The sequence below is a fragment of the Diplotaxodon limnothrissa genome, linkage group LG2 (assembly GCF_057381915.1).
Source record: "Diplotaxodon limnothrissa isolate DT_005_m linkage group LG2, D_limnothrissa_male_GT1.1, whole genome shotgun sequence".
In the NCBI taxonomy this organism is placed as follows: domain Eukaryota; kingdom Metazoa; phylum Chordata; class Actinopteri; order Cichliformes; family Cichlidae; genus Diplotaxodon; species Diplotaxodon limnothrissa.
The window spans coordinates 10,716,773-10,743,479 of NC_140597.1; the positions used below are offsets into that span (position 1 = coordinate 10,716,773).

General features: G+C 43.4%; 2 protein-coding genes across 3 annotated transcripts; both read left to right on the top strand.

Moving 5' to 3' along the window:
• The first annotated feature begins 1,072 nt into the window (after nt 1-1,072).
• LOC146638243 (uncharacterized) lies at nt 1,073-12,428 on the top strand. 2 transcript variants are annotated; one of them, XM_085367041.1, is made up of 22 exons: nt 1,073-1,173; nt 1,822-2,707; nt 3,664-3,725; nt 4,140-4,178; nt 4,567-4,667; nt 5,044-5,087; nt 5,191-5,307; nt 5,749-5,874; nt 5,958-6,206; nt 7,106-7,230; nt 8,003-8,666; nt 8,741-8,923; nt 8,999-9,086; nt 9,274-9,290; nt 9,685-9,807; nt 10,023-10,151; nt 10,738-10,866; nt 10,949-11,079; nt 11,274-11,490; nt 11,702-11,813; nt 11,894-12,009; nt 12,113-12,428. In XM_085367041.1, exons 1-22 carry the CDS (start codon nt 1,073-1,075, stop codon nt 12,164-12,166), a joined length of 3,813 nt encoding a protein of 1,270 aa, XP_085223167.1. In that variant the 3' UTR covers nt 12,167-12,428. The 2 variants fall into 2 exon arrangements, with proteins under 2 accessions (XP_085223167.1, XP_085223175.1); XM_085367049.1 differs by lacking the exon at nt 1,073-1,173 and adding an exon at nt 1,532-1,659.
• A 1,767-nt stretch (nt 12,429-14,195) lies between these two features.
• On the top strand, nt 14,196-26,137 carry LOC146638244 (uncharacterized). The gene is made up of 21 exons (XM_085360639.1): nt 14,196-14,995; nt 15,997-16,058; nt 16,230-16,268; nt 16,765-16,859; nt 18,561-18,598; nt 18,785-18,901; nt 20,017-20,142; nt 20,227-20,415; nt 20,755-20,879; nt 21,128-21,539; nt 21,617-21,814; nt 21,890-21,977; nt 22,164-22,180; nt 22,576-22,698; nt 22,884-23,012; nt 24,057-24,185; nt 24,268-24,398; nt 25,085-25,355; nt 25,449-25,587; nt 25,693-25,808; nt 25,924-26,137. The coding sequence occupies exons 1-21, from the start codon at nt 14,258-14,260 to the stop codon at nt 25,981-25,983; spliced, it is 3,342 nt and encodes a 1,113-aa protein (XP_085216765.1). The 5' UTR covers nt 14,196-14,257; the 3' UTR covers nt 25,984-26,137.
• The last annotated feature ends 570 nt before the right edge of the window (nt 26,138-26,707 follow it).

Genomic DNA, 26,707 nt, shown 5'->3' on the forward strand with positions numbered 1-26,707 from the left:
ACTAAATATCACAGTTGGGTACAGAACCTTATGTCTGGATACACATTATAATTGACGCTACACTTTAGCTTGTTATTTTTTTTTATATTTAGTCATCAATGTAAGTAGATCACTGGACATCATGAATAAATATCAGCTTAGGTATTTCTCTAAATTGATGTAGCTACAGTTTCCATTCGAGAGAACAGTCATGGGTCTCTGTTGATTATTATGTTTACAGATGACATTGTGAACTGCAGTGAGAGCAGAGAGCAGGTGGAGGAGAGGTAGTCTCTGGAGAGAAGAGAAGTAAAAGTCAGTAGAAGCAAGACAGAATACATGCATGTAAATGAGAAGGAAACAGGTGAAAAGGTGTACATGAAAAGAGCTCAGGTTGAAGGTTGATGAGTTTAATTAATTGGAGTCAACAATCTAAAGCAATAAACATTGCACAAGGGGAAGAAGAGCATGCACACTGGGTGAAGTGGAGTGGTTGGAGACGAGTGTTGCGGTGACCCATAAGGGGAGCAGCCAAAGTATAAAGGTTCAGTAGGTGTAGGTGTTGTGATTCTTTTATGTAGAACGGTTTCAGTGTTGTCTGGATTAAAAAGCAAACAGTGAGATAACTATTTTGTGTGGGTTTACAAGTAGAGTAAAATGTTTGTAGATCTTTTACACAACTATAATCTGCCTAGGATAAGAAAGTCCATGTTTGAGCAGTCCTTGTGTAGTTGTTTTTTATCTGGAAATCCACTCACACCCAGCATATTTGTTTGTTTTGTAAATTGATCTAATTCTTTCAATTTGAGAAGGGCTTTCATCACGTTAGGTGCTGGCACCTTTTCTGACCTTGAATGCAGCACTGTAGTCCAAACTGTAGTCCAAACTCTGAAAGCCCGCCTTCCTCCGAAAGTTTATAAAATCCACTGATTTAACAAGCCTAAACCCATTTTTTAAACCAAATACATATCCTCTATAGTGATAAGAGAACCTGAGAGAAATTATTAATATAGAGGAGCTAAGTGTGTGTTGTGTTAATAGCTATTTTCATAGAAAACGTTTAAGCAGCGAACAGAAACAAAAACACCGCCTGATGCAGGAGGAGAGGAAACATCGCGATACTTCACATGCTGTAGTTTGGTCACCCGTCTCGTGCTATTTACTAATCAGCTGCGATCGGGTGTTGGAGAAAGGGTAAGAGTGTCCGTAATTACAGATAAATCATATTATACACGTAAATGCACAGTTAACAGCTTCATCCACAGTTTGCACGTTAAATATCAGATAACTTAAGGCTGTTAGCTATGCCAGTGTTGGCAGGTAGGAGGACATGTATGTTAGCAAAGTTAGCTGCGCAGCTTATCTGAGTCGTTTTTGGTTTCATTTTTCTCATTAATGACAGCGTACTTAATCTTTTAGTTAACATGTCAGGTTAAACAACGTAGACATCATAGCGCTGTTAGCTCGACCCGTAAAGCGTGTTTGGTACACCTTTCCTTCTCCTCTCACTGTACCTGCAAAGATGTTACTCCTGGTCTGTGTCAGGCTGTGATTCACTCAGAGGCTCGTTGTAATCTCGCCTCTTGTCGATGTTTTCGTGGACTCAGAGTTTCTCTTCCTCAGTGAGGCGGTCTCCATCACTCTGTTTGCATCAGGTCATGTTCCTCCTGCTGGGCTGAGGTGAATCTTTCTCTCTCTCCTCCTTTAACCGCCTCCTATGTTCCCTTTGCAGTAAAGATCAGAGTCGTGCTCCTCCGTCTGTTGCTCAGGGCCTCCACTGGCTCCTGTTTTCTTAGGAGAGGCTTTGTTTGAAGCTTTTTCTACCTCATTGTGTCTCAGCAGAAATAAGACTTGCCACCACAGAAGAAAAGGAGCTCCTGCTCTCTTTGACCACATTAAGTTCCTGTCATCTTTGAAGACCTTTCCAGCGCCTGTTTCCTTCTTTATCTTGGCTCTCTGTGCTGAATCCAGAGAGCGGGACAGAATTTTTGATATCATGTCTCAGAAGACGCAGGCTGACGGCGCTCAGAAACACTTCGCTGTGGGTCGGGGGCTCCTGGCCACTGCAGAAACCTTGAACTTCAACATGAACGAGCAGCGTCCCAACAGACCAATGGGTGTGGGTGTGGGCATGGGCATGGAGGGCCAGGACGGCAGCGGGCAGATGCCCCGACGTGGCGGTGGCGGCAGCACCAGCAATCTTGGCAGCACCATGAAGCTGTTTGCCAGTTTGGGGCTGTCGCCCTCTGACCTGGACGCTCTGGCTGAAATCCCTGAGGAGGAGATCAGTGTGGAGACGCTGCCACACATCCTCAGACAGCTGAAGAGTCGCAAGGGGGAAGCAGGAGAGCGGCGGGCGGCCATGTCCTCTGATGCTGCGTATCGAGGAGGAAGCTGGGAAGAGGGACACGTGGGGAGGATGGGTGGTTCTTCTCTGGGACAAGGTTCAGCCAAGTCCTCCACAGACTTTGGGTACAGCTCCCTGCAGGACGTCTCCTCCGGCCGGGGCTACGGCTTAAATTACAGCGGTGGAGGTGGGAGCAGAGAGAGGCCATACTCTGAGCTTTCCCACCGCAGTGGGCTCGGCATGGGCCCGTCTGAGCCAGTCTTTATGCAGAGGAGGATGGGCTCCCCGTCAAACGGAAAAGTCCAAGACTTCTTGGGAGTCATGCCCCCCATGTTCCCCCACGTGTGTTCTCTTTGTGACTTTGACGTTCATTCCACCATGGTGAGTACGTCCAACCTGCTTCCTCTTTTCTTCTCGGACTAACTGTAATTGTTTGAGCTCCAGTCTTCCTTCAGTCAGTGACAGGCGCTGATTCAGGTCCGGTTTACTTCATATAATTTCCTTGTTGTATCTCCTCACAGCATGTTCCCTGTCTCCATTTTCTCAGCTGAAGCTCTCCAGCATTGACCAGTTAGATTTGGATCTTTCCAGCGGTCATCCAATTAAACCAAAAATCTCTTTTTATAATTAGTATCTGTTCACATGAGCTGGTAAAGCTGTTCATGTTACACATTCAGTCTGATATACTTGATCTTTTCACTTTTCACACTCACACATTCATGGACTTATCGAATTGGCGGCTTTTAAACCTGTGAGACTTTTGGCAGCAGGGGTCTTGTGTTTGTTTTTCTTTAGTTTGTGGTGTCAGGAGTGAGAAAGAAGGATTTAATCGATTATCACTCGAATTTGGAAATTTAAATTCTCTCTGAGAAGAAATGTACACTTTTTGGCTTTAAAGCAAAAATTTTTAACATGGTTCTTTTCAATGCTGACAAAAACATAATTTACCAAAAATCAACAGGAAGTTCGTAATCTACTGACCAAAGTCACACAGTGAGCAGGTTTGAAGATATGCGGGTGAGCTCTTCTTGCCTGTATGACTGTCACTGATGGCTTAAGAAAGCATCAAATACTGTCTGTTATAGTGATTATTGCACACAAAATATAATGAATTATTTGTTTTTGTAGGTCTTAAAAAGATCTTAATCATGAATTTTTGGTTTTAAAATGGAAACCTGATGAAGTGCATTTAAATTCTTAGTAAATCTGGTCCTAAGTGATTGTCTGGGTGACGCTATGAAGGTTAATAACTGTGTGAACTGTTCCTTTAATATACAGGTTGTATTTTAGGAGAAACGGCCTGTTGAGTGTCAGTAATGCTCTGTTTGTGTTTGTAGGAGTGGAACCAACACGTTAATGGACTCCGCCATGCTGAAAACAGACGGCACCTTCTGGACATGTGAGTTGCTCTTAATACACAACAGTGAGCCAAAACAGATTAAGTTATAAATCTGTTAACAGCATGTTCACATCAGAAGAAATTAGGTTGGTTTTTAGAGTTTCAGTACCCAAACCAACGCAAACGTGCTCCTGTGCAGCCCTCCAAAATCCCAGCGCTGGACGGGGATGACTCTGGCGTTAGTCAGATTCGTTTATGACGTACCTGGTACGAAGTAAACCGACCTTTGTAGTACAGAAAATTTAAGGTTAACCCTGAAGTTACACGAATGAGATGAAATCCTGTTCCGTAGTACCGATCTCTCTTTGACCTCAGCAGGAGGTTGTAATCATTCAGCTCATCGTTGTTGACTAAATGTTCCTTTGAGGTCTGTTCCTCTTTATCAGATGTGTAACACTGAATGTTGTTTTTCAGGTATCCAGAGTGGGACCCTGGTATGGGCCCAGGCAGAGGGTAAGAGATGCTAACATTAAGCTCCTCATTTAGTGTTTGAGATGTTAGATTTAGAGTCCTAAAGGACCTCGACCTAACCTCGGAAAAGTGTTATTACTGACAGCTGTGCCCAAACAGATTGTCCTGCACTGATTTGTCTTTCTGTTGTTTGCATTGTATGTCATGTATGGGCCACAGCAGCAGAGAGAGCAGCAAGCATACTGTACACCTGACAGGCAACTTCCTGTTTGGTCAGATGGGCTTCATTAGATTAGATAAAGATTCAGAAACTCTCCTGCCTCCAGAGGGTTCACACACTGTCTCTGTGGCCTGGTGTTAACAAAGCTTTGTGTTGTGTGTTAATAATCCAGGTGTCTGATAACTGACGATCTCATGTTTTTAATTCCAGTGGTCGTCCTTGGGAGACCCCCAACCTGTCTGCAGGACTGCTGGGACCAGCCCCCATGTCTTCAGGACCAATGGCAGGGATGTCCTCGAGCTGGGGTGGAGGTGAGGGACCCACAGATGTCTTATTTTATCACTATTAATACTATTAGTATTATTTTAAGTCATTTGTCACTTTCTCTCTGTGCGGGGAGTCACTATTTTATTCATAAAGATGGTTTCAGACAGCTGACGTCAAGTCTTTAACTTCCAACTGATCAAGTCTGGTTCTCCTGTGAGCTCAGTGTTACATTTATGTGCCACGCTTGCTGACTTTGGGATAAAAATGGTTAAAAAGCTCAGGTACAGTAAATACAGAGAGCCATTAGAAAGAGTGGGTGAGGGTTAAGAGACCCAGCTGTTTAGTGCCCTCAGAAAGCTGCAGACACCTTTTGAAATCTGTCTTTGGTCATGTGCGAACATCGGTGTGTTTGTGTGTCAGGAGTAGGTGGAGGACGTGGTTCCGGTTCATTGGGACAGAATAAGGTGAGTCTGACCTCCTCTGTCTCTCTGCTGTGTCTTCCTGTGGATCAGCTCATTTCTGCAGAGCTCAGCTCGTTTCAGTAAAGACTATGTGTCGTGTCCTCAGCTGAGGAGCAGGGTGGTGGTGGTGAAATATGAAAAGAAGCCTCTCAGCGACAAGACCCTGTTCGCCCTCGTTGAGCGCTTCGGCTGCCTGAGGGAGCACCTCATCCTCAAGAACAAGGTAGGAAAACTCACCTCGCTGTTTCCACCTCAGTTACTTCTAACTTAGATGTAGACATTAGTTAAACTTTCTTCTTCATAAATGTAACTGAACAATACAATCAGCTGCCTCACACTCTTTCATCCTGCACATGAACTTCATCTCCTCAATCTGAAACTGCAGCTGGTAGTACTCATTCTCCTTCGCAGCCTCGCTGAGCTGAACCCACTCACAGAGGATCTCCACACCAGGAGGAGGACTGCTGGCACCAGCTGCAGTCCAAGATGGTAGAAATGGAGTCAGACTGAGCTTGTGATAAGAGACTATAGATAGCTGGGGATTAAAGAAGTCTAAATATAATCCAGTAATAACAACATTAAATACGTGGTTGTGAAACTTAAAGCAAACCTCTCTGAGGAAAACTGAATTTCAGCATTGAAGTCTAATCTTTGTGACCATCAGGCTTTTCTGGAGATGAGCACACATGAAGAAGCTCTGGACGTGGTAAACTACTACCAGCAGCATCCACCGTTGTCGTACGGCAAACCCGTCACCCTGTACCTGTCCCAGACCCTCATGTTCATTGAGGTAACATCCCCTCGCTTGCTAAATAAAACTCACCGCTTCCCCACAGACTCAGATCCTCAGAAGTTTCTGTTTCTAACCTGCAGAAGGACGAGCGACCAATGGATCGACTGATGGACCGACTGACAAAGCGGCCGGTAGACCGACCAGGGGACCAACCGATGACCCGGCGGGTGGAGCGGCCGATAGACAAACCTGAGAAAGAGGTCAAAAGTCAAGGCAGCAAGGTGGTCTTCTTCTACCATCTGCCCCGAGAGGACGAGAAGAAACAGGAGCTGCTGACCCTCGCCGAATGCTTCGGTGTGGTTGAGAAACACCTCTTCTTAACCGACCGGGTAAATAAACCAGAGCAGGAAACTCCAAAAGTTGATTTTGTTCATCTGGACGTAGCGTTTTGAGGGAGAAACATTTCGTCACTCATCCAAGTGATTTCTTCAGTCTCAGCTGACTGCAGGTTTCCCCAGCCTTATAAACAGCCTTATACATCAGGGGAACCAAACAACCTCTGGCGAAGTGGATGGCACATCACAGAAGAGCTACCTCGTCAGGTCAGGACTCTGCAGTCTATTTACACCTACAGGCCATTGGACACTCTTTCAATGATGAGGATGTACACATCCTGGACAGGGAGGAACGCTGGTTTGAGTGCGGAGTCAAGGAGGCCATTTACGTGAAAAGGGAAAAACCATCTCTGAATCGAGGAGGGGGCCTAAGGGTACATCTTTCACCATCTTACAATGCTGTGATTGCAGCCATTCCCCAACTCTCTGTGAATGGTACTCATGGCCATTGATCAGTGGTCTTTGATCAGTGAGCTTTGGTCAGTGGTTGTAGATCAATGGTCATGAGAATTTGCATAATTAAGATTAAGGAACTGACCTCCCAGCCCATTGTTCCTTAAGTGGCCTGGTTTCAGTCATTATGCAAATGTACTGTTTATAAGACTGGGGAAACCTGCAGTCAGCTGAGACTGAAGAAGTCACTTGGATGAGTGACGAAACGTTTCTCCCACAAAACGCTACGTCCAGATGAACAGAATCAACTTTTGGAGATTTACTTACCTGGATGATTGACCATCATCAAGACAGAGCAAGAAACACTGCTACTCTTTGAGTGCTCATGTGATGCCAGCATTACTACAGAAAGTGTGGAGATCAGATTTGGCTGAGTATAGTCTGTGATAAGGTGAATAAGTTTGAATGATGGCTGCTTTTGTGTTCGTCTGTGTGTCCAGGCGTTTATTCAGCTGGCAACTGTGGAGGACGCAGAGATGCTGGTGAATCATTACACCGAGAACCCCCTCGTCTTCAATGGGAGAATAGTTCGTCTCAACATCTGCACCAAATACAAAACCCTCAAGTGAGTGCCCGGCTTCAGACACTGCTACCATGACATGGTGTAGGAACTGTAAACACATACATGAATGAAATGCAGTGAAAGGGACAGATACACCCTTTGACTGGAGGTTGTGGGAAATAAATGACATAAAAGACAGTTACCTGACCAGAACTCTCCTTTCTGCCGATGTGCAGAACCATAACTATGTATCTAATCCATGAGATATTTTAATATAAGAAAAATGGACGGGTATGGGGAGCATCTGTATCAGTAGTTAAAGCTGCAAAACTTATGAAAAGACACTTAAAGATCTTCCTCCAGATGTTCCAAAGCCATCCAGTGGGCCAGATTGGAGTGTTTGCCAGGCTGATTCTGGCCCCCAGGCCATATGTTTGACACCCCTGCTCTAAATTGTGGTGATACGAGCTGTGAAAATGTACCCAGAATGCATTTTTTCAAGTTCTGTCAAGTCAATTATAAGAAAACATGCAGGGTACCAATGGTTGTTCCTGTTCCTCTGTGTCACAGACTTTAAACTGGTGCAGCACAGCTGATCCATGATATTTCAGCTTTCGTAGATCATAGCAGACGTCATGTTGAAAACAGCAGGGTGTCAGCAGAAGTAGCTCCAGATTAGCCAGTGAGCAAACCCGACTCTTTATTAAAAGTTAGAAATTGAACATCATCTCTGACCTCGTTATGAGAGGTGGTGTTAGCTGGCTAACTGCTAACACAGTGTATATATGTCAGGATACACATGGAAGCTTAAACTCATACACACTCGTTCATACAGTGTGAAGCACAAACAGGGCGGAGGAGACAGTTCGAGCCAGAAGAATGGCAGAGCCGAGTCCTCCAACTCCAAAACCTCCTCATCCAGCTCCAGGAGCAGACAGGAAAATAAGGAAGAGAAGGACAAAGTGAAGATGGTAACAGAGGAGGAGGACGAGGAAGTGTCAGGAGTGATGGAAGGAAGGGAGGACGGAGAAGAGCAGCAGGCACCTGATGGCGAGGAGGAGGAGGAGCAGGCACCTGATGGCGAGGAGAAGGAGGAGCAGGTACCTGATGGCGAGGAGGAGCAGGAGCAGGCACCTGATGGCAAGGAGGAGCAGGAGCAGGCACCTGATGGCGAGGAGGAGCAGGAGCAGGCACCTGATGGCGAGGAGAAGCAGGAGCAGGTACCTGATGGCGAGGAGAAGGAGGATCAGGTACCTGATGGCGAGGAGAAGGAGGAGCAGGTACCTGATGGCAAGGAGAAGGAGGAGCAGGTACCTGATGGCAAGGAGAAGGAGGAGCAGGTACCTGATGGCAAGGAGAAGCAGGAGCAGGTACCTGATGGCAAGGAGAAGCAGGAGCAGGTACCTGATGGCAAGGAGAAGGACGACGAGCCTAAGGGAGAAGAGTCTGTGAAGGAGACGGTAGAGGAGTCTGAGGATGCTCGACAGGAGGAGGAGAAGGTGAGAAAACAAAAAAGTTGAAACAAATATTAAAGCCAAAAGTGATTCCTGGAATTAAACCGAACTGCACACAGGTTACCGATGATGTCACTAATGACACACCTGGAGACACGGGTGAGGTAAAGCAGGAGGCCGAGTCAGAGCCACAAGCAGAAACCTTGGCCGAGGAGCACAAGGGCAAAGGGGAGATGAACATGGAGGCGGCAGAGAGCTCGGAGGCTCCAGAGGCAGCGGAGGGAGATCTACCCGAAGAAGAGGTGATGCACCTGCTCTGTCCTTCAGTCTGTAATCCAGGAGTGGCACAGGTGTGTTAATGATGTCTCTTCCAGCAGGACTTCCCAGAGAACATGGAGGACTTTGTGACGCTGGACGAGCTGGAGGAAGACAACGACGAAGCCCATGGAGAGTCGGACAATATCGGTACCTGATCAGATCAATATTTAGAGATCAAAGTTAACACTTGTACCTGTAATGTGCTGCAGCACCAGCTTTTCCTTAAAAAAGTCATTTTCCTTCATGGATGTGAGGACGATGTCTTCAATCAACAAAAAGGTGTTTGAAATTAACGCACATCTTCCTCTCTGTTTGTGTCTCCTCTTCTCTGCAGACAACACGAGGCGAGGGGTACGTACCCGAGCGCCGTCGCTCTGATACCTTTAATATTTGACTTCATGTTTCTGTGGATCACTGCATCTCAAGAATCTCAGTTTTTCACTTTATTAATACATTTGAAATATTTTGACCTTTTCTGTGGTCTATTGTTTTACAACTGAAGGGTGGAGAGCTCATTGGTGAATTAATGACTCCCTCAAGTTGAATAGTTCAAATAGTTTGTGAGTGAGGGGAGATTGACAAAGTTCAACTGCAATTGAACTTTTGATTCACAATAACTTTAGTTTTATATGAAATTGCACTACTTTCGACATTTTATGAGATTTCCAACATAATCTGTGTTCAGAAACCTGTTTTCATTCACTCTGTTTCACTGGAATTCCTCAATTCTTGCTCCTCCCATCAGGGTATGAGGGTGGTGAACATCGTCGGCTTCAGGCGAGGGTACCAGTACCTCAACGAGCTGCTGAAACTCGCCCAGCCTTTCGGGAAGGTGGTCAAACACCTGGTGCTGGACCTGAGACCCGAGGTACTCTGTTCAGTGTTAAGTGAAAGTTTAATCCTGGACATTTGTATCACACCAGTAAAGCAACTTTTTCAAACATCAGTTGAAAAATGTTCCAAATGCAAATTTGGAGAAGTGGTAAATATAGAAGTGGTAAACGAACCTGCATCCAATTGAAGTAGTTGGATATTTCCTGAAAAGTATTTTTGAATATCGCATTGTCTCCTCTCCCTCGTCAGGCGTTCCTTCAGTTTGCCACAGAAGAAGAAGCACGGGCGATGGCCAACTTCTACAACGGGAACATCACGGCGTCAGTGTGCGGGCGGACGGTGAAGATCAGTCACTCCATGAGCTACCCCACCATCCAGGTGATTTATTTAAAATTTTTTTAACCTCCATGTTATGTTTTCATCTGATTTATTAATTTCTACAAAATTTGAAACCTGAGAATAAGGTTTGTGTCTAAAATGTTCTAAATACATACACCTTAGCCAGACTGCAGTGGTCATTGGTTAAAGCTAAAATATAAAAAATAAATAAGTAAAATTATCTTTGAGCAGTCATTTAAAACAAACCCCAGATTCAGCTGTTCCAATGTTTACGAGCTACAACCTCGAAGTGTGATCGGCTCTGGATTTACAATAAGATCATGGATCAATTAAAAGATTCTGATCAGATGATCAAACTGCTGTTTTAAGGTTTCAGCAGGTCTGCTACATAAGCAGATGCCTGGCTGTGTTGGGCTTTATGTTTATAGTAAAACTAAAATGAATTGTGACTTACACTGGAAATCGGTGACAGGAAGCAGGATCAGAGAAGATGTGGATGTTATTGTGGGCCAGTAAAAATGTGATATTTGTGACATTTGTCAGATAAAAGAAACACGACCGTATGAGGACAGTCGGTGTTTGTTTTCTTCTTTGTGGGCTCATTTTCTCTGTGTTTGCTGTTCAGTCCGGTTCCAGCAAGGTGGTGTACATCGGGCAGATCCCCAACAGCAAATACACGGACGAGGAGGTCCTGAAGCTCGCCGAACCATATGGGATGGTCAAGAAGTACTTCCTGAACAGGATCCGGAGAGAGGTACGGAACTGGGACAAATGCACGTCCTACCTGAATCCACATAACTCCTGCTGCTTTAAAGCCGTCTGATGCTTGTCCTCAGTGTTTCCTCGAGATGTGTAATGCCGAGGACGCAGAGAAGATGGCTGCCGATTATAAAGCGAAGCCACTGAGATTCAGCGGGAAGCGCCTGACCCTCTACGTGAGCAGGAAGTACAAGCAGCTCAAACACGGGTGAGTTTCTTCTTTTACTTCTTGTGTGCTCGCTGCACGAGTCTGATTTATTAGTTTCTCTTCACAGCAGCAGTCGTCTTCAGGCCTTTTATCTAAATGTAAACCTGGAGATGACACCTGTCTTTTACAGCTTGTGGATGTACTTTGCTTTAAGCTGAAGCCTCTGAACCCCTCAATCACGTCTGTCCATTAAGCCATAGAGTGCCGAACACCAAGAAGAGAGCGAGCGAGAGCCCGCCACTAAAATCCTCCCATGACAGCGAGGAGCCTCCAGGGAAGAAGCCCAAAGAGGAGGTCAAACAAGAGGAAGAGGAGAAAAAGGAGGAGGAAGTGCAGAGCTGTGAAGTCAGTGGTGAAGAGACGGTGATGGATGAAAATTTGGGTGCTGAGAAGCTGAAGGACAGCGAGGACGTGAGTCGTTTGTACAGCTCGTTATTGAAACGTTCAATCAAAGACGACTTCGGTGACATCGAATTCATTTAAACATCTTTCCATCAACTGACCAGAGATTTGAGCTAATTGCTAACATGCTAACAATGGGGAAACTTTGTTTTTAAATTTTGATTTGAAATAAAACAGGTAAACAAGACGAATCTTTTGTTTTTCTCTTTTATTTTCGCAGATGGAGACATCGACTAATCAGAATGAGCAGACAGAGGCTGTTCCTGTCGCTGCGAACAAAGCCAGCACAGCGTCTCTGCCCCTGCCGCTGTACGATCCCTCCACACCCATCGGTGAGAAAGCTTCGCCAGGTCATCGTCAGGTTCACGTAAAAAAAAACTTGCCGTCATCATCGTCATTGTTACTATTTCAGGTATCGAACACGTGAAGGCGGGGTTTTACTGCCGCATCTGTTTCCTGTTTTACTCCAACGAAGACACGGCGAAGAAGATGCACTGCAGCAGCCAAGCTCACTACAACAAGCTGCAGGTGCCCACATAATGATACACCTTAGACCTAGCCACATTATAACATACCTGAAGTACATATGCGACACTGCCCCGCCCACATTACAGCATATGTTTGTTTTCAGAAACACCTGGAGAAGGAGCAGAGCAAAGCAGAGAAGAAGGCGCTGCCGACCTGAGAACACCTGAAGCTGAGGAAGAGACGTGAATGTCAGATTTTTTTTTTAAGGTTTTAATTTTGTTTCTTTAGCCATGTGTGAAACACACATCTGAGTGACTTCCTGCTGCTGCTCTGTGGGCTTAAAGCCTCAAAGACTCTGTTATTGATTAGTTATGTTATTGATTAGACAAAACAAAATGTTGACCAAACAGTATAAAAACATTTTGCCTGTGCAGGTTTTTCCTTTGATTTTTGAAACATCTGGTTTTTCAAACTAACATCTGAACAATAAATTATTTTTTTAAGACTCATAGATGTGAATATTTGTTTAACGTCTGAAACGGACTTGATTTTGTTCTTGGTTTCTCAATAAAATGTGTTAGAATTTTGTTAAAATAGACATTTTTATCTTGTATTTTTATTTATTTAGGGTTAGCTTTTTGTAGTTTTTTGTTCCAAAAATAATAAAAAGATTTTTTTTTTTTTTTTCAAAGACATCAGTTTTTCTTTGATAATTTTCAGTTTCAGTACCACATAAAGGGCAAAAAATTTTACTTCTGCATGAGGCAGCATGTGGTTGGCTGGGCTTCCACTGTAATTTACCCGGTTGATCAGGTGATCCATCTACCTGGATTATTTTCTGCCAGGTAATCAACCTCATTCTCTCAACAGTTTTCCTCACTACCTTCCTCTAGTTTGACTGATGCTGCTGTTCAGAAAAACAAGATGTTTAAGCAAAAATAAGTAAACCTGTGAAGCTAAAATAAATGTGAACGAAGGAGATTTATTTCCTTTCTCCTCTTATTTTTTTATTATCCTAAAATTACAAAAAGATGACATTCAAGATGATGTATTTAAATGATGTATTTAAAACTGGCTGCAGATTTTTGAGCTTTCATACAAACTGAACAGACACCTTTTGTTTGATCGTTACATTCAGACACGTGATCGTACTGAGACGTACCATTAAACGGAGCACGGGGGGAGAGTCCATTGTTTAAACTTTATTCACAAGCCCTAACTGTCCTTCCAGCTCTTCGGTCTTGCTGATGATAAGAGTAGTTTAATTAACTAGTAATAAAGACAGAAGAACTTGCCGAGCCCTCTATTTGCACTAGAAAGAAGAAAAAGAACCGCGAAGAGCGGAGAAACCTCAGTAAAACCCGCTGTGAGTTGAGACGAAATATCGCGATACTTCGTAGTGTGCGGTTGTCTCTCACGCAGGCTCATAAATAACTGATCTAAAAGGTTTTGGAGAAAGGGTAAGAGCGTCTGTGTCTACAGATTAATCCTCATTATACACGTTATATATCAACAGCTTCATGTACAGTTTGCACGTTAAATATCAGATAATTGAAGGGTTTTACCTATTCTAGTGTTAGCATGTAGCAGGCGACGTGTGTTAGCAATGTTAGCTACCTTAGCTACACAGCTTGTCTGAGTCATTGTCGGTCTGCTTTTACTCACTTTTGGACGCCTAGTTTTAATTATCTATGCTTTTAGTTAAAACATGTCAGGCTAAACAGAGTAGTGTTTATGGATGATATTAGCGCATTTAGCTTAGTTTAGCTGTTAGCCCCTCCCCCGTAGGCGTGTTTGCTGCAGCTTTCCTTCTCCTCTCACTGTACCTGCACAGATGTTACTCCTGGTCTGTGTCAGGCTGTGATTCACTCAGAGGCTCGTTGTAATCTCGCCTCTTGTCGATGTTTTCGTGGACTCAGAGTTTCTCTTCCTCAGTGAGGCGGTCTCCATCACTCTGTTTGCATCAGGTCATGTTCCTCCTGCTGGGCTGAGGTGAATCTTTCTCTCTCTCCTCCTTTAACCGCCTCCTATGTTCCCTTTGCAGTAAAGATCAGAGTCGTGCTCCTCCGTCTGTTGCTCAGGGCCTCCACTGGCTCCTGTTTTCTTAGGAGAGGCTTTGTTTGAAGCTTTTTCTACCTCATTGTGTCTCAGCAGAAATAAGACTTGCCACCACAGAAGAAAAGGAGCTCCTGCTCTCTTTGACCACATTAAGTTCCTGTCATCTTTGAAGAACTTTCCAGCGCCTGTTTCCTTCTTTATCTTGGCTCTCTGTGCTGAATCCAGAGAGCGGGACAGACTTTTTGATATCATGTCTCAGAAGACGCAGGCTGACGGTGCTCAGAAACACTTCGCTGTGGGTCGGGGGCTCCTGGCCGCTGCAGAAACCTTGAACTTCAACATGAACGAGCAGCGTCCCAACAGACCAATGGGTGTGGGTGTGGGCATGGGCATGGAGGGCCAGGACGGCAGCGGGCAGATGTCCCGACGTGGCAGCGGCGGTGGCGGCAGCACCAGCAATCTTGGCAGCACCATGAAGCTGTTTGCCAGTTTGGGGCTGTCGCCCTCTGACCTGGACGCTCTGGCTGAAATCCCTGAGGAGGAGATCAGTGTGGAGACGCTGCCACACATCCTCAGACAGCTGAAGAGTCGCAAGGGGGAAGCAGGAGAGCGGCGGGCGGCCATGTCCTCTGATGCTGCGTATCGAGGAGGAAGCTGGGAAGAGGGACACGTGGGGAGGATGGGCGGTTCTTCTCTGGGACAAGGTTCAGCCAAGTCCTCCACAGACTTTGGGTACAGCTCCCTGCAGGACGTCTCCTCCGGCCGGAGCTACGGCTTAAATTACAGCGGTGGAGGTGGGAGCAGAGAGAGGCCATACTCTGAGCTTTCCCACCGCAGTGGGCTCGGCATGGGCCCGTCTGAGCCAGTCTTTATGCAGAGGAGGATGGGCTCCCCGTCAAACGGAAAAGTCCAAGACTTCTTGGGAGTCATGCCCCCCATGTTCCCCCACGTGTGTTCTCTTTGTGACTTTGACGTTCATTCCACCATGGTGAGTACGTCCAACCTGCTTCCTCTTTTCTTCTCGGACTAACTGTAATTGTTTGAGCTCCAGTCTTCCTTCAGTCAGTGACAGGCGCTGATTCAGGTCCGGTTTACTTCATATAATTTCCTTGTTGTATCTCCTCACAGCATGTTCCCTGTCTCCATTTTCTCAGCTGAAGCTCTCCAGCATTGACCAGTTAGATTTGGATCTTTCCAGCGGTCATCCAATTAAACCAAAAATCTCTTTTTATAATTAGTATCTGTTCACATGAGCTGGTAAAGCTGTTCATGTTACACATTCAGTCTGATATACTTGATCTTTTCACTTCATTAGCTTTAACAAAGTCCTGGGAGGATCTTGATTTGCTCCTTGTGTCTCCAACATGAAACATTTAAAGCTCCTCACACATTCATGGACTTATCGAATTGGCAGCTTTTAAACCTGTGAGACTTTTGGCAGCTGGGGTCTTGTGTTTGTTTTTCTTTAGTTTGTGGTGTCAGGGTTTCTTCTGGGGCATTAAGTATGAACTTTTAAAAAAGGAATTAAAATGGTCTTAAAATGTTCTATTTCCCAAGCCTTTGCTAAAGATTTGAGAAATATACACATGGTATTTTATAACCTTCTTAAAATCAGTGACTGTTACTGTTTTGTCTAGCCAGTTTAGAATCCAAAAAGATCCACATTACCCTTTTCTTTTCTTGGAAAAAAGGCATCAAATGCTGTTTTTCATTTCTTTTTTTAAGTCATTTCTAAAAGATCTTAAAAAGCACTCCTTTAATTTTTAAAACGGTACAGGAACCATTTTATCATACCCTTTAAGTAACAGGTGATAATATATATATATTTTTTACTTAGTTTAAAAAACAAAATAAAAACAATTCCCTGGGTGCTTTTCTGAATGAACCACTTAAGGTTAATAACTGTTTGAACTGGACCTTTAATATAGAGGTTCCATGTTAGGAAATGAAAGTGTTTGAGCGTCACTCATTCTCTAGATGTGTTTGTAGGAGTGGAATCAACACATTAATGGACTCCGCCATGCTGAAAACAGACGGCAGCTTCTTGACATGTGAGTCGCTCTTAATACACAACAGTGAGCCAAAACATTGAAACCATCTGCAGTCAGTCAAGATGTGTCACCTACTTGGTTTATGCTGGATTGAACTCGGAGGTCTTTCCCTCTTTAATAGATGTTTAATATTGTGTGAATGTTTTTTTGTTTGTTTGTTTTTTCTTTTAGGTATCCTGAGTGGGATCCCGGTATGGGCTCAGGCAGAGGGTAAGAGACACTGATACTGTTAGCAAAACAGTAATTATAGTGTAGAAAATAATTCATCTGCTGCTCTCTGTAATCATGACTGAATTGTGGACTCCATTTCTAAGCTAAGTGATAGCAATGATAGCACTAGCATTTCTAAGTTAGCTTGTGCTGTCATTGAAGAACTCAGAAGTGAAATCATGACATGGACTAGCAGAGTCGGCCCACATGCTGCTACAGGCAACTGAGGGGGACATTACACTTCAGTCTGTTCACACACTGGAAGTAAAAATACTTTAATACTTCAAATTAAAGTAAAATCTGTGATAGACTGCAGTTGAGAATCAGACATCATATCATAAAAAATCAAATTCTGGGGTTCACAGACTCTTTGCAGCTTCTATAGCTTGTTTGTGCTAATTGAGTAATTTTTATATTGTATTACATCATATTATATTTTGTTCTAATAATCCAGATGTTTGATAACTGACTCACACCCTAGTTCATTTATTTCCAGTGGAGGTCTGTCAGAGACCCCCAACCTGTCTGCAGGGCTGCTGGGTCCCGCCCCCATGTCTTCAGGACCAATGGGAGGGATGTCCTCGAGCTGGGGTAAGATACATGCAGATGCCTTTTTCTTCTTCTAATTATTACTGTTATCATTATTGCTGGAGGTTTTAGTCCACTCCAGGACATAAATCGTCTTAACTTGTCCTTATGTATTTTTTAAAATTCTAAAGGGCCGATCGTGATATTTTAAATCCATCATTTTTTTTAATATAATGAACATTTATTTGTTCATTTAATGTACTGACTTCACTTGCATCCTTAGCTTAGTCTTTTTACTCAATTTAATTTAGTTACTTTAGCTTATTATAATATACTCATTTAATTACTATACTTATGTAATTAAAGGAATTAAGTAAATTATCTTTAATTTTGTTTCAATACTTAGTTGTCTGTCTTATTTACTTTACTTATCTTACTGTACATACTGTACTTACTTTACTTACTTACCTAGTTCTTATTTTCCCTCATTTACTAGCGGTACTTGTTTTACATATCTTACTTTACCTTCTTTACTTACGCACATTCTTTTCTTACTACACCTAGTTTTGTTACCTACTTTACTTATCTGAATGAATCAGCCAGAGCTTTCTTATTTTTCTCATGGACTTGACTTAGGTTTGAACAATTTGAGAACAAGGTGATGCAGGATTTTGAAATTCATACCATAGGTGCATCTACTAGGAGGCTGAGAGGTGGCAGAGGCTGCTGCCAGTATTTTCTTTAATGTAGTTTTACTCTTACCGTCCTTTACTTACTGACTTATTTAACTCTCTGTACTTTGTTAACTTTACTTTCTTTGCTTACTTTTTTCAATGTACTCAGTGTACTCCTTTGTTTATTTAGTTTACTTGTCTTACTTAATGACTTCATTATTTAACTTTACTTTTACTATTTCTGTTTATTTACTGACTGTACATACTTACTCTATTTAAGTAAGATAAGTAGCAAAACTAAACATGTTTTACTTTTGCTTTTCTTCCTGTAATTTGTTTTCTTCCTTGTCAGACTTTACTCACTTTATTAGCTGTACTTACTTTACCATATTTTCTTTACTCTTCTCACTTCATTTACTGTTTATTGTACTCACTGTATTTAGTGTACTTTACTTACTGTGATCACTTTAGTGAGTAAAATAAATAAACTATAGTTGCTCTACTTGGCTTACTTTACTCAGCTTTCTTACTTTACTTGTTATACTTACCTTATTAATTTGGTTAGTGTACTTACTATACTTTTGTTACTGTACTTACTTATCTTACTTTATTTACTTGCTGACTTACATTACTTATTAAATAATTGCTCTGAAAATGTTCGGGCACAAAAACCATCACAGATAAAAAAGAGAAGTCAGGTGCTCAAAATAATCTTTAGACTCAAACATTAGAACAGGCTTTTCCCAGCAGCACGCCATGTAATAAATACTCACAATGAAAATGGCAGGCATTACAGCTTCTATCTAAAAATGTATAGATTCAGGCGTCGTGTGCTCCAGGTATACTTCACGCAAATCGAGTTGCCCGAGATTCACAGCATTTACAGAAAATGCGCTATTTTGTGATATAAAGTGTTATCAGGATGGGAAATGTTTTTGCGATATTTTGGTCATATCGCACAACCCTAATTTAATGTAATCAGAGCCTTTAAAAAGTTTATTTCTGTATAAAATAAAAACCCTGCATGGTCATTTTGGTCACTTAAAAGATCCTAAATTGGTGGCCTAAACATTGTGTTTTTCTGTGTCAGGTGGAGGTGGAGGTCCTGGACAGCTGGGTCTGAATAAGGTCAGTCTGAACGCTTGTGTCACCTGCTGTGTCTCTGACCCTGTGGATTTCAGAGGGTTTCAGTAAACATATTTCCTCCCTCTGTGCCAAACACATTGTTTAAAAGTTCACGTCATCCAGAATATCTTTGAAAAGCTTTGTGGTGCTTCAGTGACGGTGCAGCAGTGTTAAATGTCGTGTCCTCAGCTGAGGAGCAGGGTGGTGGTGGTGAAATACGACAGGAAGCCTCTCAGCAACAAGACCCTGTTCGCCTTCGCTGAGCGCTTCGGCTGCCTGAGGGAGCACCTCATCCTCAAGAACAAGGTAGGACAGCTCACCTCGCTGTTTCCACTTCATTCATTTCAAATCTGAGGAAGGGAAAAAATACCTTTTAATAATTTTTAAAAATCATAGGGAACAAAAAAACAAACAGATTTTGGCTTTAGATTGGGACACTCACATGAATTTGATGTGGAAACCAGCTGTACTCATGAAATTAAAGTAAAAATAATAACACAAATTAAAAGTGCAAAATTCTGAGCACCCCTATGAACTCTGAGGGCTGTAACTGGAAATATTCATTGTGTGAAGGTAAGATTTTGCTGGGCTTTGCGAGGTTAGCTGATTCTGTCGGGATTGGGTCGGAGGTAGCGATTGATTTTAAATGTGACGACTCATGTAATTTAATATAAATCAGAAAGGGAAGACTAATGAGTCATAGGAAGGTCAGTCAGTCGAAGATGTGTCAGATGTCTGGACTTTTTCTTTTTTCTTCTTCTTTTTAAGAAAATACAAATAATTTTTTTGATGTGTTGTTTGAAGTATTTGTGTTTTGCTCTGACTCAGAAGAACAATTTTCAAAATGTTTTTTAAAAAGGAGAGAAAAAGAAATATCACGTTAGCGCATCTTAAATAAAATGGTGTAATATAATAATAATAATAATAATAATAATAATATATGCTTCAATAAAACAAAGTGAGCTTAATAAAAATCAAACTAAAATTCAGTATAAGTTAATAACGTACTGACTGCAGCAAGTTAAAATCTACATAAATGGCAAAAAATGATGTCTGGATCAAATATAATCAAAGTTTAAAAAAGAACAAAATGTTAACTACAAATTTTATTTAAATTAAGCTGAATATGTCACATAACTCATAAAGTTAAACGGGTCAAATAAGGGTTGATTTTTCAGAAGGATTTTTAAACAAGCGCACCAAATAAACCAAAAAAGAGAAGGGTGACTTGAACTTAAGGAAAAACTTCCCCAGAAAGTCTGTATAGAGGAAAAACTTTGACCATCGCTCAGTCCAAGCCCTCACACTTTACAGAAACGAGCCAAGCTTCAGTATCGTCGTCCTAAAGATCACAAACCACAGGATCTGACCTGTTTCCTGTTTCACAGTAAGACCTGAAGTCTAATATCTGTGTCCATCAGGCTTTTCTGGAGATGAGCACTCATGAAGAAGCTCTGGATGTGGTGAACTACTACAAACAGCACCCGGCATCTCTGTACGGCAAATCCATCTCCTTCTACCTGTCCCAGACCCTCATGTTCATCGAGGTAATGTTGCCCTCGCCGGTTAAATAAAACTCACTGCTTTCTGACACACTCAGACCCTCACAGGTTTCCGTTTTTGACCCTCAGAAAGACGAGCGATCGATGGACCGACCGATGGATCGACTGATGGACAGACCTGTGAGGGAGGTCAAAGGTCAAGCCAGCAAGGTAGTTTTTTTCTCCAACCTGCCCCGCGAGGATGAGAAGAAGAAGGAGCTGCTGACCATTGCTGAGCGCTTTGGTGTTGTGGAGAAACACCTCTTCTTAACAGACCAGGTACTGGTGCCATCGCTGACTTTAAGCTTTAGCAAAAAGGAAAGTTTGAAGCCTTAAAAGTCGAGCAGGGATCTGTCTGGATCCAAACTTCTCATCCCTCGACCACCACCCCAAAATTTTTCAGACACCAGTGTTGCTTAAACCTGGCATGTCAGCCATGTGGTCTGGTAGTTCTAACTAACATTCAGTTATTCATTAATGTTTTTTTAATGCTGCTTTTCGTGATTGTGGATAGTGTGGAAAGTGTGTTTTTTTTTTTTTGTTTTTTTTTTATTGGTCACAAAATTGGCCTGTACGCCCTCCATGAGCTAAAATGAGTCTGACTTTCCATGTGTGCAGGCATTTATCCAGCTGGGAACTGCAGAGGATGCAGAGATGCTGGTGAAGTATTACACTGTGAACCCCCTCACCATCCGAGGAAGACGGATCCGCCTCAATGTCTGCACCAAGTACAAAACCCTCAAGTGAGTACCTCAGACGCGTGATGGCCGTGACATTGTCTGTGACCTGGTGCAGGACTCTTTCCTCTTCTGTGCAGTAGGAAACACTAACAGAATTTTGTAACTTGGATTAAGTTAACAAAAAGCAAGTAAAGAAAATAAAGTAAATTTGACCAAAAAAAAGTAATTATAGAAAGTAAATAAGTAATAAAGCTAACTTGAGTAAGAAAAGTTAAGTCAGTAATGCATTAATGCTTCTGTGCTTCACGCAGTGTGAACGCAAGGAAGGGCGGAGGAGACGCTTCGAACAGGAAGAGTGGCAAAGCCAACTCCACCTCCTCCGGCACTGGAACCAGGACCTCCTCCAAAACCACCTTATCCAAATCATCCACCTCCAGGTCCAAAGAAGACAAGAAGAGGGAGGAGAAGGAGGAGGAGAAGAAGGAGGAGGAAGAGAAAGAGGAGAAGAAAGTGAAGGCAGAGCCAGAGGAGGAGGAGGAAGAGGAGGAGGAGAAGGAAGTCTCAGGTGTGATGGAAGGAGGGGAGGATGGGGAGGGGGGGGAGCAGGCAGCAACTGATGGAGAGGGGGAGGAGTCAGAGGGAGCAGAGTCTGTGAATTTGACGGTAGAGGAGTCTGAGGATGCTCGACAGGAGGAGGAGGAGGAGAAGAAAGAGGAGGAGAAGGTGAGAAAACAAAAAAGATGAAGAAAAATATATTAAAGCCAAAAGTGATTCCTGGAATTAAACCGAACTGCACACAGGTTACTGATGATGTCACTGATGACACACCTGGAGACACGAGTGAGGTCAAGCAGGAGGCGGAGTCAGAGCCACAAACGGAAGCGGCAGAAACAGAAACTTCGGCCGAGGAGCACGAGAGCAAAGAGGAGGCGAACATGGAGGCGGCAGAGAGCTCAGAGGCGCCGGAGGCAGCGGAGGGAGATCTACCCGAAGAAGAGGTGATGCACCTGCTCTGTCCTTCAGTCTGTAATCCAGGAGTGGCACAGGTGTGTTAATGATGTCTCTTCCAGCAGGACTTCCCAGAGAACATGGAGGACTTTGTGACGCTGGACGAGCTGGAGGAAGACAACGACGAAGCCCATGGAGAGTCGGACAATATCGGTACCTGATCAGATCAATATTTAGAGATCAAAGTTAACACTTGTACCTGTAATGTGCTGCAGCACCAGCTTTTCCTTAAAAAGTCATTTTCCTTCATGGATGTGAGGACGATGTCTTCAATCAACAAAAAGGTGTTTGAAATTAACGCACATCTTCCTCTCTGTTTGTGTCTCCTCTTCTCTGCAGACAACACGAGGCGAGGGGTACGTACCCGAGCGCCGTCGCTCTGATACCTTTAATATTTGACTTCATGTTTCCGTGGATCACTGCATCTCAGCTGCATGACACTCCCTCTAAATCTGATCCTCTGAGGTCACACTGTCACTCTAACTCTATTTAGTGCTTCGTCAGACGCGTTTACTTTGATAAATACTCTGAGTTTATAATAATCAATATGTTTATAATGGTGTTTGCTCAAACCTCCACACAGAGGAAAATTTTGCATTAATAATGGTTTTTGATCCATAATATCCTTGCTTTTGTATGTAATTGCGCTAGCTTCAGACATTTTGAGATTTCCAACATAACTTTTGTTCAGAAACCTGTTTTCATTCACTCTGTTTCACTGGAATTCCTCAATTCTTGCTCCTCCCATCAGGGTATGAGGGTGGTGAACATCGTCGGCTTCAGGCGAGGGTACCAGTACCTCAACGAGCTGCTGAAACTCGCCCAGCCTTTCGGGAAGGTGGTCAAACACCTGGTGCTGGACCTGAGACCCGAGGTACTCCAGAACTCACTCACAGTATTTAAAATATTTAAAATTAGAGATTAATTTTGAAAATCAGTAAAACTGAGAGCTCCTTTCAGTCACTTGTGAAGCATCTTTTAAGGTTAAGGCGTACGCGTTACAGACATTTGTTCTGTGCCGTTTAAACCCCTCTTTGTTTGTCTCCTCTCCCTTGTAAGGCGTTCCTTCAGTTCGCCACAGAAGAAGAAGCACGGGCGATGGCCAACTTCTACAACGGGAACATCACGGCGTCGGTGTGCGGGCGGCCGGTGAGGATCAGTCACTCCATGAGCTACCCCACCATCCAGGTGAGCATTCGGCTGGTTTTATTTCATTACACCACGCGACTTTGTTTGACTTTGTCAGACATGTTTGAAACCTCTATTCATGTGTCTGAGTCTGCTCTGTCACAGAACTGAGCCACGAACAAATGAAATGCACCACGTGAAACATCGGCCATCTAAAATCCAAAAAACTGGTGAAGATAAAGGCAGCCCCCAGTTTTAATCTCCAGCGTATATTTCTGAGCTTCTCGTAGGGCTGTGCGATATGGCCAAAATCTCATATCCCCACAGAAGACAAAGGCTGTTAATGGTCCCACAATCTCCTTTTAACCCCAGATTGTGGAATGCCTTACCTCCATCTTTGCACTGTCTTGATTTTGTTGATTGTTTAAAGAAGCAGCGGAAGACTCATTTGCTCAGAGTCTCTTTTAACCAGTTTTAAACTACAAAAGCAGGCTGATGATCTGACTGTAACATGTTAGACTTTTAGTATGGAGTGAGAAAGTATTTAAGGGAACTGAACTCCTCATCTTGAGTTTTAAGGTCATTTCTGATCCCTGTAAATACAGACGAGGTCTGAAACATTGTGAACATCGAAGCGAGATGTTTGACCTTCTGCACGAGAGTCTGTATATTTCACACTCTTTCCCTCATAACATTTGAAACATGACAGCAACTACTCCAGTTTAGAAAAGGGCTTCAAGGATTACTCCCAGTATGCTTCATGTTGGTAACGATGGACAACAGGGCAGTGGATGAATAGTCAGTTTTGCTTAGGAAGTGTCTGAAGTTAAATTCTCCACATATCAAAAAAATAGCTTCAATGCTTCCTCAATAAATCTACGGTCACTCTGGATTAAGAGATTTATATAAATACTCTTAATCCAGATTATGAGCTAGATTAACTGATTCAGAGTGTATTTAAGGTTCTATAAAGCTCAGTTTGCATCAGTAACGTCTGTTTTACGGCAGCCTTTAGGATTATAATGAATTAATTTTGAGACCTTTTGAATTTCCCCCACTCCTTTCTTTGATTTGATCACGTTTTCTTTTCTGCTTGCTGTTCAGTCCGGTTCCAGCAAGGTGGTGTACATCGGTCAGCTCCCCAACAGCAAATACACAGACGAGGAAATCCTGAAGTTCGCCGAGCCATTTGGCAAGGTCAAAAAGTACTTCCTGAACAGGATCCGGAGAGAGGTACAGAACCAGGGCAACCGCACGCCTGAACTGAATCCGTTTAATTACTGCTGCTTTAAAACTGTCCAACATTTTTCCTCAGTGTTTCCTCGAGATGTACAATGCCGAGGATGCCGAGAAGATGGCTGCCGATTATAAAGCGAAGTCGCCAAAGTTAAACGGGAAGCGCCTGACCATCTACGTGAGCAGGAAGTACAAGCAACTGAAACACGGGTGAGCGTCATCGTCGTCTTCTGTGGCCCCTGGGTGCATGAGTCACCACTAACGGCTGTTCGACTGGCGACCAAATAAAAACTACAACCAATCTAGAAACACTCTTTTACCACAAGCAGCAGGAACTGTCGCTGGAACATGTTTCTGCCATTAACTGCTGGAAAATCCTGTATTTCCAGAATGATCTCCAGGCTGACATCTGAGTGCATGATGTCATCACTGTGCAGGAAACAAAAAAAATTATCACAAAACTTAAAAAACAATTCAGTCATGAAAACTTCGACTTGTTTAAACTTTAAATACTGTTTTTATGTTGAAGTGTCCCGAGAGCCTGCCCTCTAATGTCGGCCAGGGATTTTCACTCTTTGGTTTGCTAATTTTGAGAAAAACATTCGATGGTGAAAAGTCAAACAACTCTTTCTGATGTTTTATAAGCTTTGTTGAGGTTCTATGAAAGCCTTGGGACCAGCTGACTGTCGGGTCAGACGACTATTCTGTAGTGTTGATGAAACATCACATTTTAAAGCTTTGACCAAGGGTCACACCTTGTTAGTCCAAAGGTTCTGTTCAGTTTTATCTGCAGTCCTGTTTTTGAGGCTGTGGTGAAGAGCATACTGAGGTGCATGCTGGGAGTTTGTGTTTGTGTCACATTAAACGCTCTGTCTCATCTCACTGTGTTCACTCAGCCATCGAACGCCGAACACCGTGAAGAGAGCGAGTGACGACTCGCCACAAAAGTTCTCGAAAGATGCCGAGGAACCACCAGCCAAGAAACCTAAAGAGGAGGCCCAACCAGAGGTGGAGGAGGAGAAAAAGGAGGATGTGGAGAATCAGAAGGAGGAGAAGCAGCAGGAGGAGGAAATGGAGACCCCTGATGTGAGCGAAGAGACAGCGGTGGAAGAAAAGTCGGCCGCGGAGAAAGTTCCTGAAGTTTCTGCTGAGAGGAGCAGCGAGGACGTGAGTCGTTTCTGAAGATCTTTAATGACCGATAACGGCGTGATTATTGATTACTTAAAATACAGTTGGATTAAACAAATTCTCTCCTCTCAGGAGAAACAGGAGGAGCTGGTGGAGCAGATGGAGACATCGACCAATCAGAGCGGGGAGACCGAGGCTCCTCCTCCTGCTGAGAACAAACCCAGCGTGGCGTCTATGCCGCTTCCACCGTACGACCCCAACACGCCCATTGGTGAGGACACTTTCTGATCACCAGGCAGTTGGCTGGTTTATGTTTTAAAAAAAAAAAAAAAAAAAAAAAGGCGTCATCATCAATACGATTGTTGTTTTCCTGCAGGTGTCGAACATGTGAAAGCAGGTTTTTACTGCCGCATCTGTTTCCTGTTTTACTCCAACGAAGACACAGCGAAGAAGACGCACTGCAGCAGCCAGGCGCACTACGACAAGCTCCAGGTGAGAACCCGCCCCACTCATAGCTCCACCCACACATGACCTTTGAGCCTGAATCAGCTCCACACATCTGACACACGGTTCCACCAAACAAACTGAAGTTTGTTTTGTTTTTCAGAAATACCTGGAGAAGGAGCAAAGCAAAGCGGAGAAGAAGGTGAAGACGACAACGCCGTGAGAACATCTGAAACTGAGGAAGAAGTGTGGATGGACTTTTTTAAAAATCTTTGTTTCTATAGCAACGTTTGAAGCACACATCGGAGCGACTTTCTGCTGCCGCTCTGTGGCATTGAACCCTGAAGGACTCGCTGTTTGTAGCCACGCCTCCTTTTTTTTTTTTTGCTTCATTTCTGCAGGTATTGATTAGCTCTTTTATTGGTTCTTCTTCTGTCTAAACGGTCAGGAAAAGGAATACTGTGTTTAAGATCCCAATTTTAAAACTAAACAAAAAATTGATACCGTACAGGTGTTTACACAGCTGTCAATCACTTTCTTTATTCATCTAAAAACATCGGATCAACAGAATCATCAGGCGACCCCAACTCCCCCTCTGCTCAGATCTTTCCCATGATTAAGCTACAGCGTCCTGAAGATGGACTCTCCTTACACGTCACCTGAGTTCACGCAGGTCACATAAAAATGTGATTTTACTCCAGATTACCTCCGTGATCTTAAAATAATCTGGTTATTTTCAAAATAAAAGACCCAGTGTTTTGTGCTGTCACCATTGGTCTCGTGCCATTTAGTCACGGCTCGATTTTCATCTCTTTACCGCAGTCTCACCGCTACATCAGTGTTACGTTTGTAAACAATGAAGCGACAGATCAATGGCTGTGATCGTGAACTAGTCTTTGATCTATGACGGCGTCACGACTTCCTGGGTTGACATGTTGAACTGTAAG